The sequence below is a fragment of the Mixophyes fleayi genome, chromosome 3 (genome assembly GCF_038048845.1).
Source record: "Mixophyes fleayi isolate aMixFle1 chromosome 3, aMixFle1.hap1, whole genome shotgun sequence".
NCBI lineage: Eukaryota > Metazoa > Chordata > Amphibia > Anura > Limnodynastidae > Mixophyes > Mixophyes fleayi.
In genome coordinates, this window is record NC_134404.1 from 65,923,647 (window position 1) to 65,940,807 (window position 17,161).

The 17,161-nt window shown below is 42.5% G+C and overlaps 1 protein-coding gene across 2 annotated transcripts in view; it reads right to left on the minus strand.

Moving 5' to 3' along the window:
• The window catches only part of TM4SF19 (transmembrane 4 L six family member 19), a 24,878-nt gene extending 10,764 nt beyond the window's left edge, over positions 1-14,114 (minus strand). The window contains exons 1-3 of one of the 2 annotated variants that reach the window (XR_012689554.1): positions 14,005-14,114; positions 9,135-10,288; positions 6,944-7,116 (exon numbers count right to left, since the gene is read on the minus strand). Coding sequence is in view for 1 of the 2 variants with exons in the window: in XM_075201604.1 (XP_075057705.1) it covers positions 6,944-7,116; positions 9,135-9,212; positions 10,094-10,270 (428 nt within the window). In the remaining variant the exon portion in view is untranslated. Of the gene's footprint in view, positions 1-6,943; positions 7,117-9,134; positions 10,596-14,004 lie in introns of those variants that run through there. The other variant, XM_075201604.1, reaches the window with a different exon arrangement.
• Between the last annotated feature and the right edge of the window lie 3,047 nt (positions 14,115-17,161).

Here is a 17,161-nt window from a genome sequence, read left to right on the forward strand (position 1 = left end):
GCATTAAGATCTTCAGCTTTGATCCATGAACGCTCTTCAGGACCAAAGCCCTTCCAATGAACGAGGAAACGGAGGACTCCTCGCGAAATTTTTGCATCCAATACCTCAGTAATCTCGAAATCCTCCTCCTGATGAACTTGAACTGGCTGCGGTGCTGAGGGAGGAGTCGAGAAACGGTTGATGATGAGAGGTTTGAGCAAGGACACATGGAAGGCATTGGAGATCCGAAGATTCTTAGGAAGAAGAAGTTTAACACATACTGGATTGACAACTTGAATGATCCTATATGGACCAATAAAACGAGGGGCGAATTTCATAGATGGAACCTTCAAACGAATATTTTTGGTGGATAACCAGACACGATCTCCAATTTTTAGTGGTGGAATAGCCCGCCTCTTCTTATCTGCGAAAGACTTATATTTGTTAGATGTCTTCTTTAAACAGGTTTTGACCTGAGACCAGATATTTTTGAAGGTCTGACAAGCAGTCTCCACAGCAGGAACTTGGGTGGGCGGGAGGGCAGGAAATTCCGGAAAAGACGGATGGTGACCGTAGACCACAAAGAATGGAGTTTTGGATGATGACTCATGGTACATGTTGTTATGGGCGAATTCAGCCCAAGGGAGCAATTCTACCCAGTTGTCTTGGTTGGCTGAAGAGAACATCCTAATAAAGGTCTCAAGATCTTGATTGACTCGTTCCGTTTGTCCGTTAGATTGCGGATGGTAAGAAGATGAGAGTGCTAATCGTATGCCCAAGGTTTTACAAAGGGCCCGCCAGAATCTGGAAACGAATTGTACTCCTCTATCCGACACAATCTCAGACGGACATCCATGGATGCGGAAGATTTCTTTAACGAAATGTTCAGCCAGAGTAGACGAGGAAGGTAAACCGGACAGAGGGACGAAATGAGCCATCTTCGAAAATCTGTCTACCACTACCCAAATAGTATTGTGATTCTTACTTGGTGGCAAATCAGTAACGAAATCCATACTAATATGGGTCCAAGGCTTGGACGGAATGGGTAGTGGTCGCAGCAACCCTGCTGGAGTTCTGCGGGAGGATTTGAACTGAGAACATAAATCACAGGAAGCAACAAACTCTTTGACGTCTCTCCTCATTGAAGGCCACCAGTAACTACGAGAGAGAATCTCAAAGGTCTTGTGTTCACCGGCGTGTCCAGAAAAACGAGAGGCATGGAACCACGAAAGGATTTTCCTCCTCAGAGTAGGAGGCACAAGGGTCTTCCCAAATGGTAGCATTTTGGTGGATGAAGCAGCCAGAGAAATACATTTGGGATCTAGAATAGCATGGTTGGGAACCTCTTCTACATCAGAGGACGTCACAAAAGCTCGAGATAGAGCGTCAGCTTTCTTGTTCTTAGCGGCTGGTTTGAAGGTTATAATTAATTCAAAACGGGAAAAGAAAAGAGACCATCTTGCTTGACGAGGATTCAAGCACTGAGCAGATTGCAAATATGACAAGTTCTTATGATCCGTGAAGATCGTCACCGGATGGCGAGCTCCTTCCAACAAGTATCTCCATTCCTCTAATGCAGCTTTGATGGCCAGCAACTCCTTGTCCCCGATAGTATAATTTTTCTCTGCGGGCAGAAGACCCCGAGAGTAGAAGGCACAAGGATGTAATTTTTGTTGCTCCGAGCGTTGGGAGAGAATAGCTCCTAAGCCCACATTAGAGGCATCTACTTCTAGGAAGAAGGGGAGTGTCACATCAGGCTGTCGCAGAATGGGAGCAGACGAGAAGGACTCTTTGAGGATTTGAAAGGCTTGGAGAGCCTCAGATGACCATTGCTTAGTATTAGCCCCTTTCCGAGTTAGGGCCACAATGGGAGATGCAATGGATGAAAAGTCTTGAATGAAGCGTCTATAGTAATTGGCAAAACCTAAAAAACGCTGGATGGCACGAAGAGTAGTTGGCTGAGGCCAATGTAGTACAGCATTTACTTTGTCTGGATCCATCTTCAGGCCAACTCCGGAAACTATATACCCCAAGAATGGAATCTGGGGTAACTCGAATGAACATTTCTCCAATTTACAGAACAACGAGTTTTTCCGTAGTCTGGAGAGGACCTCTGCCACATGTTGGTGATGAGAAGGCAGGTCCTGTGAGAAGATCAATATGTCGTCCAGGTAGACAACGACACATACATATAATAAGTCCCGAAAGATCTCATTGATGAAACCCTGGAAAACCGCGGGGGCATTGCACAGCCCGAAGGGCATTACTAAATATTCGTAATGCCCATCTCTGGTGTTAAACGCGGTCTTCCATTCGTCACCGGAACGGATTCTAATTAAATTGTAGGCACCACGAAGATCCAATTTAGTAAATATCCGAGCTCCCTTGATGCGATCAAATAGCTCAGTGATCAGCGGAATGGGATACCGATTCTTGATAGTAATGGCGTTGAGTCCACGAAAATCTATACAAGGGCGTAATGATCCATCCTTCTTTTTGACGAAGAAGAACCCAGCTCCAGCGGGAGAGGTGGAAGGTCGAATGAACCCACGCTGGAGATTCTCCTGTATGTACTCAGATGTGGCTTGAGTTTCAGGTAACGAGAGAGGATAGACCCGACCCCTGGGAGGAGTCTTGCCAGGTAGAAGGTCGATCGGACAATCCCAAGAACGATGAGGAGGAAGACGTTCAGACTGAGCTTTATCAAAGACATCGGCATATGAAGCATACTGAGGAGGGAGTCCCGGGGAGGAAGATGAGATGGAAGATTGCTGTACTTTAAGAGGAATAACTTGAGAGAGGCAACGATGGTGACATTCAGACCCCCAAGACGTAACTTGAGGGGTGCGCCAGTCAATCTGGGGAGAGTGACACTGAAGCCATGGAAGGCCTAAGACAATCGGACTTGTCGTAACTGGAAGAATTAAAAACGAAATTTCTTTATGGTGTAATACACCAATCTGAAGGGTTACTGGAGACGTACTCTGGGTGATGAGACCATTGATGAGGCGTGATCCATCTATAGCCGTCACAGTAATGGGTGTTTTTAAAGTGATCACTGGTAGGGACCATTGATTCACTAGTGATTTAGAAATGAAATTTCCTGCTGCTCCGGAATCAATCAATGCCTGTGACTCAAAGGATTTGGTAGCAAAGGAAATCGTAACATCGAAAGCGCAGACTTTAGATTTCATAGACAATGGAGAGGACTCCAGGGACCCTAACTTCACCTCTCCAGAACTAGTTAGGGCCTGGCATTTCCCGATCTCTTAGGGCAAGAGCTGAGCATATGCGTGGAATCAGCACAATAGATACAGAGTCTATTCTTTACTCTTCGTTTCCTCTCCTCTGAAGATAATTTGGAACGTCCTATCTCCATGGGAATCGCAGAGGATGGAGCTGGACGAAATTGAGGGTTAGAACGAAGAAGTGCTTTGACAGCCGTTGTTTTCTCAGACTCTCTTTCACGAAATCTCATATCTACACGATGGCAAAGAGAGATCAAATCTTCTAGTGACGAAGGAAGTTCTTGGGTAGTCAGTGCATCCTTAATTTTATCGGAAAGCCCCTGCCAGAAGGCGGCAACTACTGCTTCAGAGTTCCACTGAAGTTCAGAGGCTAAGATCCTAAATTGAATGACATACTGTCCTACTGTATGGGAGCCTTGTCGCAAACGAAGAATGCTGGAAGCAGCGGAGGTCACACGACCTGGTTCATCGAACACACTTCGGAACGTGGAAATGAATTTGGCACTATCTTGTAGAATTGGATCGTTTCTCTCCCACAGAGGGGAGGCCCAAGCCAGGGCTTGTCCAGAAAACAATGAGATAAGATAGGCCACTCTGGAACGATGGGTAGAAAAATTTTGAGGTTGAAGTTCAAAATGGACTGAACATTGGTTAAGGAAACCTCTACAAGTTTTGGGGTCCCCGTCATATTTTGACGGAGTAGGCAGGTGTAGCGTAGGAACTGTAGACACCTGGGATGGCACTGGGGAAACGGAGGAAAGCACAGGAGCTTCAACATTAGCTGTAACGGTCTGTCCAGATGTTCCTTGGGAGGTTAAAGATTGGTAACATTGAAGTAACAGCTGTTGGCGAGCATCCTGTTGCTCCACACGGCTGACCAGACGCTGCAGCATCTCTTTAGCGGTAGGTTCCGTATCTGGGTCTGTCATGGCCTGATCTTACTGTCACGGGCACTAGGAGTCTTTACCCAGGGATCACCAGGTGATAGGCTTACCAGAGCAGTATAGGTGGTAATATGGTACTCTGGTAGCAGGGTGATCACGGAACAGGAAATAGCAGATGATGAGATGCTCAGGAAAGTCTATGACTAGCAGCACTGGCAATATGGAAGTAGTAATACACGAGGAACTGTATGGACAAAGGACACGTGAAGGTAGTCAGTGGTCTGCGGTAGCAAGTTGTACCACTGCTATAGTGAGGAGGAATGTCCAACAGAAACGAGGAGGTGATGAGAGTCAGCGGTCTGCGGATAGCAAGTTGTACCGCTGTCTGAGTGAAGGAATGGAATCCAAGAGGAGGTATCCGGGGAGTCAGTGGTCTGCGTTAGCAAGTTGTACCACTGCTATGTGAGAGGATACTGGAACGGGTGAAACTGTAAACAGGAGTCAGTGGTCTGCTACTAGCAAGTTGTACCACTGAATATATATGTGAGGAGGTGCACGGGGAGAGACTGCAACACAATATATACACGGGCATCTTGACTTTGATCCACAGTAATATGCACAATATATACACGGGCACCTTGACTTTGATCCACAGTAATATGCACAATATAACTGTATAAATGACTGAACAACACTGCCAATATAGAAAGTCTCTTGAAGTAATCCAGCATGAGATAACACAGTCAATGATGGCAATAGAATCAGCAGATAGTACACTCCAGAGGAGAACCGACACAGTCAATGATGGCAATAGACTCAGCGGATAGTACACTCCAGAGGAGAACCAACACAGTCCAGCAAGGTATGCAATACACAGCACAGTCAATGGGAAGTATGCATACCGTGGTTCAGGAGAAGGCAGTCAGACAGGAGTGCAGAGATACCTGAAGGGCAGGAGGCCGGCAGGATCCAAAGTCCCTGGATGGGTGAAGAGGTGGTCTAGCAGGTGCAGCGCACAGGTAGGTAGACCAGCAGGGAACACAGGAAGGCGTGGAGAGCGGATCAGCAGTAGATGGATGAGTAGCGCTGAGAAGTAACAGCAGCGGGTCTCTGCGGGAACACGGAGGTAGCCAATAGCAACCAGCAGGTGCAGTAACGATGGGACACCGGAGCAGAGATGAACTGGAACAGTAGGTACCGGAGAGTAGCGGGCAGCAACAGTGGCAGCAGACTCAAGGAAACACGGGAGAGTTGACAAGGGCTGAAGACTGAAGCGCACAGAGGCAGCGGATAGGAATCAGCCAAACAGTCACGATGATGAAACACAGACGAGTTGCAGGTTGAAGACTGTAGTGCACGGAGGCAGCGGATAGGAATCAGCTGGCAGTCACAATCATGAACAGGTGAGTGGATGTGAATGAAAGACTGTAGTGCACGGAGGCAGCGGATAGGCATCAGCTAACAGTCCCAATGATACATGGTAGAGTTGAAGTGATTAGAAGACTGTAGTGCACGGAGGCAGCGGATAGGAATCAGCTCACAGTCACGATGTTATAGTAGATGGTAGAAGTGGTATGGGAACCACAGTAGTAGAAGTGGTTTGGAAACCACAGCGGTAGAAGTGGTTTGGAAACCACAGGAATCAGCTGGGCTGAATAAACGAGGAAACACAGGAACACCTTCAGAGACTCATGGGGAATGAGACTCCAAGATCAGGCAACGTGGTGTTGACCACAGGTGCTTAATATAGGGAGGTTGCCTGATCTGCCAATTTAGTTAAAGGAACATACACTGGAGGTATGGAAAGGGCTGCGCATGCGCAGTCCCTCAGGATGGAGGACGGCCACGGTTCCTAAATGTCCGGGAAGAAGCACTCACAGTCCGGTGAGTGACATATATTCATTTTTATTTGCTACTTCTTTTTTTTAACGAAGAATATTTGACAGTTGACTGAAATAGATCTCCCTGTTGCCAGAACTAATAGAAAACTGACAGACAGGCCATTTACTATTAGCTCTATCTTTCACGGATCAGGTAGTGCAATGCTGGATGTTTCTGCATTATGTACACAACTATCAGTGTGAACGCTTTTTGTACCCATTGCAGTGCCAGGAACTGTTAACAAGGTTTTTATTCCTGACACTGTCTATGGATTCCATTGCTGTCTTTATTAGTCACATAGGTACATTAAAGGTGGTGAGAGCATGTAGCCATCATTGTGGACAAGAGAGAAGGGCCAAAGGTCCCTGTCACTCTCATGAGCCCTGTGACTGAAGTAGCTACAAAGGAGCAAGAGCGGAATTTTTGAAGAGTAGTCTGCCCTTCACCAAGATATTCATATATGCTCTACAAATGCCACATACTTTATGTATTATGGTCTGGAAACACCTATAAATCAAGCTGCTTTGCAGAAAAAAACAACAGCTTTTTTCATATTTTAATCACTCTACTCAAACACTTATTTGTTATTTCCACTTGGACAGGAAACAAGATTCCCAGTGGATTGTTGAAGTGGGAAATGGATGTGGGAGTGTTTGTATTTCATTACATTTCATAAGGAAAACTTTTGCATTTATTAATAACACTGCCAAAACCTTATGCAATAAGATATCATATTACATTATGCTGTGTACAAATAGGGTAATACAACTTTTATGGATTTATGACTGCACTGACATGAAAGGTTTACTGTGATGAGTATATGTCTCAGTTAATTTCTTTTCTGCACAGAAATAACTGCTCCAATGAGCTCCTAACAGAAACAGGACTTATTTATTTGTCATACATGGTTATACAGAGTACAGACGAGCACATGTGTAGCACATAACTTACCAATTGTTGAGGTTTAGGTCAACACTTATAAAAGGATAACCCCACTCCTCTGTTGTTCCACAATCCACTTTGTATAAGCAATAAGGACCACTGAAGAATCCAGCTACAGAAGTTAGAAGGGAAATTGCAGCTCCAACCATAGCAATGAAGGAGAAAATACCAGACAACAGCATCTAGAGGAACACAGATATTGTGTCTTATGATTTCTTTGATATTTAAAGTCATTTCATATTACCATTTGACCTTCATCTCCAGTCTCAACTAAACACATTTATCATAAAATAGTGGAAGGGCGCAATGATAATGAAAGGACTAAACAGACAACGGGAAATGTTTATAGCTCTTTTCAGGTGGAAGTGACACGCGGAAGTGATGAACTGGCCCGCAAGTTAACGGTGGCTGGTAAGGTTCAAAAATAATAACCAACGCGTTTCATCCGAAGTTAGGACTTTTTCAAGGATATGTTGGAAGGGAGTTAGAGGGTTCTTATAGATCATCCCTCTTCCTGATAGGTTGAATACTTTATTACTCAGATTATGCTGAATTTAAAATGTCAAACGCGACAACACGAGTTATCAAGCCAGCACGGAGATCTTCTCTAAAGCGGATTGAAGCTTCATCTCTACACCTGGACTGTATGTATCGCCACATCCTGAGGATTCCTACTACGAATAGGGATTACTAGGGTAAGATTTACTTTTCTCTATTTTTATCCTCTTTCCTCGCGGAGTTCCGACACAGTCTTTTCACTTCCACCTGAAAAGAGTTATAAACATTTCCCGTTGTCTGTTTAGTCCTTTCATTATCATTGCGCCCTTCCACTATTTTATCATATTTTTACTATTGGAGCTGCATATTTTGATGAGCGCTCACCCACTTTTCTGAGAGTAAACACATTTATCCTTTTCCTCTTCCAGTAAGGAAGCAGCTATATTGCATCTTAGCAGTCAACCACTTCCATTTTCTTGTTATCATGTCTGTTTGTGGTGGTCGCTGAAGTTGGAGGTAGATACCAAAGTACTTTGGAAAGGCTTAGTGCTTCTCCAAGATGCACCATCCCAAGCAAACACAACAAATGTTGCTGGAACACGTAACGGATGGATGACTGCCATGTCCAGTATAGGCGTTTCTAGCGGTGAAGAGGAAGCATGGCTGGCACAACCACCAGGTGACCTAAGGCATCATATAGAACTCCAAGGTTTAGTGGATACCTAAAACACTGAACAAGTGGCATAATGTTTTATATTGCTGAAAGGGAGGGGCAACTTATTACCTGTGAAGCTGCTAACCGCTGCTACTCCTTGATGTCACAGATGGGCTTGAAAGAGGAGCTGGGCAATTATGTCACAGCCTAGTGCCACACTCTCAGTCTGCCTAAGGAGCAGAGGATGCCAGCTGCCCCCTTTCCATTTGCCTTACACAACGTAATAAGCAGGGGGCGGCTAGGGGCGAAGCTCCTGAGTGGAAGTTCCAGAGGAGAGGGGCATTTAGTGCTCTCTCTCACTGGCCCTGAGAAGAGGAAAAGGCTAGTAGCTCAAAGTTGCAAGCATAACTGCAGGAGCTCAAGAGCCCTTTGTTGGCAGCTGAAGCTACTAATACGGTTAGCTATTTTTGACAATACATCCCCTTCCTCCGGTAGTGAAGGGACGGGGTTTCAGTAAAAAAAAGTTTAAAAGTCTTTAAAAAAATAAAAAAATTGTGGCAATAAAAAAAATTAAGCCATATCACCAGAGAAAGGAGCCTATTTATTAATAGGATCCCATGTCGCTTTATTGTGCAGTCAGATAGGAAATATAACTGATGTGCCTACGGTTTTAGATTACAGATAGCGTCACCTGTACACTTACATTTTTCATACTTTGCTAACAATAACATAATTTATCCATACTTGCCAACCTTTTAAAGGTTAATTCCGAGAGATCCCGGGCAGGGAGCGTGGTTGGAGGGCTGGAGGGGCAGAGCTCGGTGAATTGTGCCATTTTGGCCCAGCCCCCGAAAGATAAACAGCATTTTGTCACGGGGGGTACAGTGAATCGCGTCATTTAGATGAGCAAGTTGCCGTATGCAGGATACTTGCCTGCTCCCCCGGGAGTCCTGGAGCCCTACCCGAATTTCGTGAGTCTCCCGGACATTCCGTGAAAGTTGGCAAGTATGAATTTATGTAATGCTTTATTAAAACTTGACCACTTACGTCACAGCGAGGTCCACAGCAGGACAATCTTCTCACTTGAAATCCAGCAACTGTGATTTGTATACCAGCCAATAAAACCTCAAAGTAAAAATAAATTATAAATGTACTTGATACAGTGTATAATGCATACAAGACATTATCTGCAATGATCCTCAGTTGTGCTCATGTGCTCTGTTATTGATGCTTTACTAATAAATAGTCTTGTGTGTGTTCCTTACAGTCACTGTGTGATTTTGCAGGGTTTATGTACTACATATGATGCTTTATATACTCTACATTCATGCAAGGGTGTTCAGTAATGTAATCAGTAACCTTACACAAAAATAATTATTTACAGTATTTACCTAGCTGGTTGCTATTGATACATAGATGGTTTCAAAGTTTCTGCAAGTAAAAACCATTGCAGTGGAAAAAATCCAGAGCCTTGGAGACACCCAGAAGAAATGTACATTAATGAAAAGCAAAGCAGAGATATTGTACAAGGAATATGCATCCTTGGGACCTGCCAAACTGTAAACAGATCCTGATTAAAAGAGACAAATGCATAAAATATTTCTAACCCACCATATCAACCAGGATTGAAACTAGAAATTATAGGAAGAGACTTCCCAATTCCATTTAAAATAACTCCCACCCTCTGTATCCACAAAAACGGCTACCCCTTGATCAATATCAATCACGTACCTGAACTATATACTGTACACAACTGTACTCTTTGGAGCTGCTGCATAAAACTTCCAAGTAAATTAACCAATGTGTATCCAAGCTCTGTGGGCCCTAAGAGTTCTTAGAGACTGTGTCATCATGGGTCACCTATAATGCAGAGCTGACAGCAGCTGTATGGGTTACTGTGCCCCTGATATCAACATCATGAGACACCCTGAGTCACGGTGTGACAATGAGACCACCAAGTGTAAAGGAGGAACTTGCAGCTGTGAACAGAGTAGTTTAATACTCACCATGACTCCTCCTGCCCAAACTCCCCGCATGCTTCGAGCATAGCTGCTGATCTGGTCCTTTTGCAGGTACAACCCATCAAGATTGGGGTAGAGGAGGAAAAGATTTGTAGTAATAGAAAGCAGAGCCAGGAATATTAGGCAGATGCCGATACTACGGGCACACTTCCCTACGCACATGTCTTCAGAAGCACAGGACTGAAAGTATGAAGTAGGGATACAGCTATTCAAAAGACATGCATTTCCACTAAATAAAACTCGCTATGCAAAGCAATAAGATTACAAATTATACATATATAAATTCTGACTATTTTCAAGGGCCATGTATGAATGTTACCTATACAGCAGCAATGTAAACGAGCACAGAATGCTAATTCAGTTACAAATTCATTGTTTGCAATTAGATAAAAACAAAACAAAACATGAAAGCTGTCCCCAGGACTGTATTTAGAGTCGGTGCAGTTCTAGGCACTGTGAGTGATTTTGTCCTAAGTGATTGTGCACCCACAAGATCATACTTATTTTTTCAACATCCCCTCCTGTTTCAGTTTTACTAGGGAAAATAGATAGTTTAATAAAAAAGGAAAAAACTGAAAAGGAACTAAGTAAACAAAATCTACATCACACCAGTTTTATGCCACCCTATGATAAAAATCACCCTATCCATATGCCTAATTTGCCTACATAGTAAATACAGCTCCTATTAACACGATAAAAAAAAGTCCCCATCATTGAGAACATAGAAATAACAATCAAGGAACATACAGGTAACAATATAATCTATTATATTGTCTTTTTTTTTTTTAACTATGTTAATCCCACGTCATATATTCAATTTTTTTCTTTATGGATTAATGTGGAGATAAGCAAATTTGGAAGTACATCTCATATGATGCCGTTCACAATCAATTCCAATTAAAGTTTCCAAGGCCTGGGTCCTTCCCACAATCTTAAACAACTGAAATGAGGACTCAGTAGAAATACTGATGAAACCATTGGGCCTATTTGATTGTTAATTAAATGGTGTATGCAAGATATCTCTGGAACGTTATGTAGCATTCTTATATATGTTAACTTTTAAGGCAATATATTCAAACTCACCTTTTTACAGAAACTAACACCAATGAGGCTCTGTCACAATACTGTCAGGCAGCGTATTCAGCAATGTATTTACCAGGACGTTTTCCACAATAAACATAATCACTTTGCTTGGATGACTTCCTCTTGCACTGTTATATATACAGCACGACTGAACCACAAGTTGCCAATTTTAGCCCAGAAAGAGGAATTTTAAGGCTCCATATTAAAAGCAGTTAAGTACGTGTTTACATGAGAATCCAATGTGTTGAATTCAGATACATTTCCCACAAGGGAGTAATTTAAATGATATATGTAGATGAAAATATGTATCTGAATACAGGTTCTACCTGCTCAAACCTTCCCCTCGCTGCTAAAGATACATACTTAATATTTTTTGCAATATAGAAGTGATATTAATATGTGGTATAATGTACTCCCTACTATAAATTATAAGGATAGTGGAATTTACCAGGTTCAGTGTGCATATAAAGACACATGGCCATAGGTTGAGTGCTTTTATACAGGTCATGTAAATTCTTGGTGACTTCCAATACCCCTTGCAAATTATTCCTTGCAATAAACACGTTTCTCTAATGAAAACTGAAGTGATGACATCACAATACACTCATTACACAGATATTATTTATAGAGATATACATACAAACATACAGGGTTGGACTGGACCACCAGGGTACCAGATAAATTCCCAGTGAGCCCTACCATCTGGGTTCTCTGCTCCCTAGTGTATGGGGACAGGGTCTCCACCCAGGGCCCCAATCCCCCACTGTACATTCATTGTTTACCCCACCTTGGCACTCCGTAACTACGTGTGCGAAGCTCCTCCAATTGGGGCTCAGCCTCAACATACACATGCTCAGTCTCAGTGAGAATGTGTGCTGAGCCTTACTCTAGTTACCTAGTTTGGAGCGGTACAGATAGTACATGTATCGCCACAAATGTACTGATTCTGAAACAAGGAGGAGGATGAAGGAGGAGAAAACAGGAAGGAGGAGACAGGACGAAGGAGGAGTATGGTAAATGGACCCTGGCAATCACGTTCCATGGTGCAGATGGTGTGGCCTATGGACTGATCCATTGTAGTGGAGAAAAGTGGGAGTTAATGACATGCAGTTCAAGCAGGGAGAAAAAAGTGACTGGATTCAGGTACCTCAGGCAGCAAAGTAGCTATGTGAATTGATGTTATAAATGTTTAAGAATTATATTATAACCGAACTGGATTTCAGCAGTACTTGTTTTGTCAAACTATTATCGGCATATCACTGATATGTAAATCACGGATATATAACCGTGATAGCTACTAGTAGAATAGTGGGAGTGGACGATATTGTTTTACCCATTGATCTATTACCTCTAATAAGCCCATTATAAGTCAAGGCGAATATGACCAATCACACACTTGCTGAATTATGATCGGCATAGTGTCCCTATGTATTAACATCTAGAGGTTAATTATTAGCATGAAAAAGTTATTATTAGAGCATGTAGTATTAACATCACAAGCGACAAGAATTACACTATAACTAGAGCCTAATGTCAGCAGTGTTTGATTTATAGAACCATCACCGGCATATTATTTATATATAAAATACTGACTCATAATTGTGGAACTATCATTAGAATAGTGTATGAGGATGATAAAAGGGCATATGAATCTTATGAATCATTAGGAGACTCGTTCTTGATCCTCTCTACTCCTTAATGATCAAATCTACCATACCTCTCCTTTTCTCACTCATTCTGCCAGTTTCCCTATCCGGATAAATTAGGATCAAATGATCAGATATATAAGAGGACACAAGATTAGATCCTAGGATAGAGGATCTGCCAGTCATTTGAATTGATAAATTCCCGTTTTCTGTGTGCAATTCAATCATGTAACCAGTTGCATTTGCTATGATAATGGCAACGGTTGTCAATTGATACATTAGAACTCATTGATATGCTAAGCTAGAAACCTATTTCCAGTTATAGAGCTCTACACGATTGAGCAAGGGAATTAAGCTTTCAAATTATAATTGTACATAAGAGAATTATGTCACGGAAGTACTACTAATTGCTGGAAGCTGAGAAACCCTTATCTAGTAATATTTTTATATATCTGGATTATTGAATTAAATTCTAGGACTGCAATCATACACCTTTTGAGGGGAATAATTATACGTAGTGAGATATACATATAGTCAATATGGAAATTAGCCATACTCACTAATATAACCTTCTCTGCCCCCAGTTAATTAGTGATATAGAGACTCATCGGGTGGAGTCAGTTTTTATACACAATTCATTTTAATTTTTATCTATCTGGTTATATTTCACTGTTATCTCATTTGATATTTTATTATACAATAAAGGTTTAAGTTTTATATAGGAATCTCTGAACATTTCAATAAAATATAATATCTCGATATTGTAAAGTGATTAGTGCATCGTCCTTTAAACAACCCCCTTTCCCTTTCTTTTCAAACTCGATATTTATGGGTTTTTGATGCACCCCTCATTGAGGCATAATATTTAGGATATAATCTATTGGAAATTATCCTATAAGAGGGTATTTATCACTTACAGACAATTAGTGCAACCTGTCCCAATCCCTTCTCCTATACCTGATAATATGTTAATGTCAGTCAGCAATTAGATATACACTTATATATACTGCATGTATAATAAACGTCATGAGGTAAACTGCATGTCCGTACAGTTTTATTGTGGGCAAACTCTCTTTATAATATTAGTAGAGTCTGTGGGATCTTTTATATTATGCCCCTGTGTACTTTTTATAGATATAATAGGGAGCTGTTAAAGGTGCGTCCTACCTCCGCGACTGTCTCAAAAGAAAGGCCAAACTTCTGGTCTGAGCATACAGATGGCCGGAGGCTGCCCCACTTTCTGTCCTCACTAGACCGCCGGGGAAACCACTGTCGAAGTCAGAAAATTGGACAAAGTCATTTCAATTAAAGTCTAGCAAACTTGGTTGTCTTTGTTTGAAAAGATGCGTACGGTACGCTATGCCGTACAAGGGCACGCTACGGCGTGAAAGGGCGTACGCATCCACTGCACGTGGCAGCAACAGTAATCGGTCTTTTACCATACATTCGCTCAAACACACATACTTATAAAATAGTACACATTAATGGTAATTGCAACACATAGTCAGTTATGTCGAAATATAGTAGTATTTATATGTTATATCAGAGTTACATGCATATTAGTGAAATACACGGAATGGGTTAAAGGAATAACATCATGAGTGGTATCATAATGAACCTTATTACATATCCTACTGTTTGGTTCACTCTGCGAGGGAATCGCAGAGTGCATACGCAAGTTATGAATGATAGGGAATTGTGAACTACTTAAGACTAAGGAATCCGGGCGGGAAGAGCAGAGCATACCCCCTGCAGAGATGACCCCCTCCTTTGGATTCCTTAGGATGAACCAGCCAATGATTGACGACCCCTTGGACATTCCTGAGACCCGGACCAATAGATGCAAGCTATACCATCTTAATTGTATTACTGTATTTGATTGTGTATATAAGCAGCAGCTTGTGATCCAGAGTGCAGACTTCTTGTCCCCAGACTTCAGGATTGAATGACTGCACTGGATCCAGAGCGCCTGCGATAAGTAACGGCTGTATTTACTATTACTTCGCTTGAGCATATTTTTCCACTTATTGCGAATAAATCTTTGTGCTTTGGAAACACAAATCGAGGTTCGACAATCGTTATTGGTTAGCGACGATACGCACATAACAATTGGGGGCTCGTGAGCTTTGGAGGTTTCGTTGCCGATGATACGCAAGACCAACGGATTTCGGTTCCTCAACAAAGGGTGGAGACGCGTCATAAACGGGTAAGAACGCATGGTGTTCAAAACCTGAATTTTACTCTGTGTTGCGAAACCGAATGTCCGTTTTGCATTATCTAGGGCACGCTAACTAGAACCTAGGGACAAAAGAGAAAACTGTTTCTTTTTTCTGTCATTGTGCGTTTTAACTGTATTGCATTGTTTAGCGTATGTGTACTTCCTGCTGTGCGTACGCGAACTTCCGGTAAACTTGCCACGTGGTTAAACAATCGTTTTGATAGTTATTATACATGCATAGTATAATTACTTGTGAAAGCCTCTGAGACATTATTACTATTGTTGGGAACTTTTGATTTTCTGCGCAGAAAAGGTGTATAGTGTGTGATGTTGTAACGTAGATACACTGTTTTATTGTTGAGGTGCTCAGTTGCTGTCTGACGAGGCGGATTGCCCAACTGAAGGACGGTATACAGGGCAGGTATACCGAATGCAAAAACTGGGTTTTCGCAAAGCGCTACCAATAGATCGCAAGGTTTGCTAATAATTAGTATTGGTAGGCAGTGCGATCCGGTCGCACCGTTAGTGCGAATTGGTGAAGCAGCTAGGAGGAATTATACTGGAAAGGCAGGTTGATTGTATCGACTTTGCGCTCCCAGCGATAATAAACTCAGCAGATTTTTGTGGTTGAGCCAGGGTATCGAGGAGCTGATAGCCCTTGGGGCCCACAGTGATATTTCTGTATTAGGGACCCTCGCCAGGGGCGAGAAAAGCCAGTGAGCGCGGCTAAAGGAAATACGTTCACCGAGCATTATAGATCTCTAGCGGTGAGTATAGCAACAGAGTTGAAAGTATTAGGTGGAAAGAACAGAGCATTGCGGTGTGTCTGTATTTCACATTTGGCCGGAAGGAACAGAGCATTGCGGTGTGTCTGTGTTCCGGGTAGAAGGTATATTGTTCAACATGGGTGCTAAGCATACGCTAGAGATGGTCAGTGTACTGCCTAAGGAAGGCCCTATTGGTTCAGCGAGGTTTCTCATGTGTAAGAAATATGGTGCATATGCAACTGTGTATTGTGACACGTGGGTCGGGATGACCAAAGCTTGTGATAGGCCTTTTCCAACAATAGGGAGTTTTAATGCAGAGGTACTAAATACTGTAAAAGATAAAATATGGTTGATCAAGTCAACGAAAAAGAGAAATAGACATAATGATTGTTTTAAATTGTGGCAAATGGAAGGTAACACGTGGCAGAGCAGCGAATGCAAACTGGAAATAGGCGTGGTGAAAAGCGCGCGCGAGGCGGATGTAACCATTGAGAAGCGTGGCGAACTCAGCGCAAGCGCGCCCCCGCCACCTTATGTGGCGGGAGGGGTAAGTACAGCCATTGTTAAAACTGAAAATAGAAAAATTACTAAGTTGTACCCTGTTTTAAATCAGTTTCAATCAAGTGTATCTGAAAATGAAGATGAACCCACTGTGATTTCGGCCATTGCACATGCTGTTAATGTACTAGAGGCTCAGCGCAAGTATGAGAAAATGGCTGAGATAGGTGAGAGTAGCGTGATCACTAGGAGTGAAAGTGTTCTAAATCTAGGGCCTGTAAATCCTGTAGCGTCCCCTGAAGTTAGTGTACCAGAGGGTGTGTTCCCGGTCCGCACAATATCGGTTCCCAATGGGAAACCAGATAAGGATGGTGTAGTTCCTTTAAGAAATGTTACAATGCATTGTCCCTGGACTAGATCAGAATTACGTTCCATTATGACTGAATTCCCGGACCCTAGAAAGGAGTTAGCTAAATGTCAGAAATTTGTTAAAGACTTAGGGAATGCTCACGAACCAACCAGTAAGGATTGGCAGGTAGTGTTGAGGGCGTGTCTTCCTCCCAATACTAACATACAAAAATTTATTGGAGATTGTTTGTTGGAGGAAGATGACACCTTGACTGATGAGATTAACCAACGGAATATAGAACAAATTGTCAAACACTTAGCCATCTGTTTTCCAGTAGTGGTAAATTGGAGTAAGATTTTCACCATTAAACAAAAGGATAGTGAAACTGCCTCAGATTACTTTGCTAGAGCTATAACAGCGATCGCACGATTTACTGGGATATCCAACATAAGTGAGGACCCACATCACAGAGAGGTAGCTGTAGGGGTACTG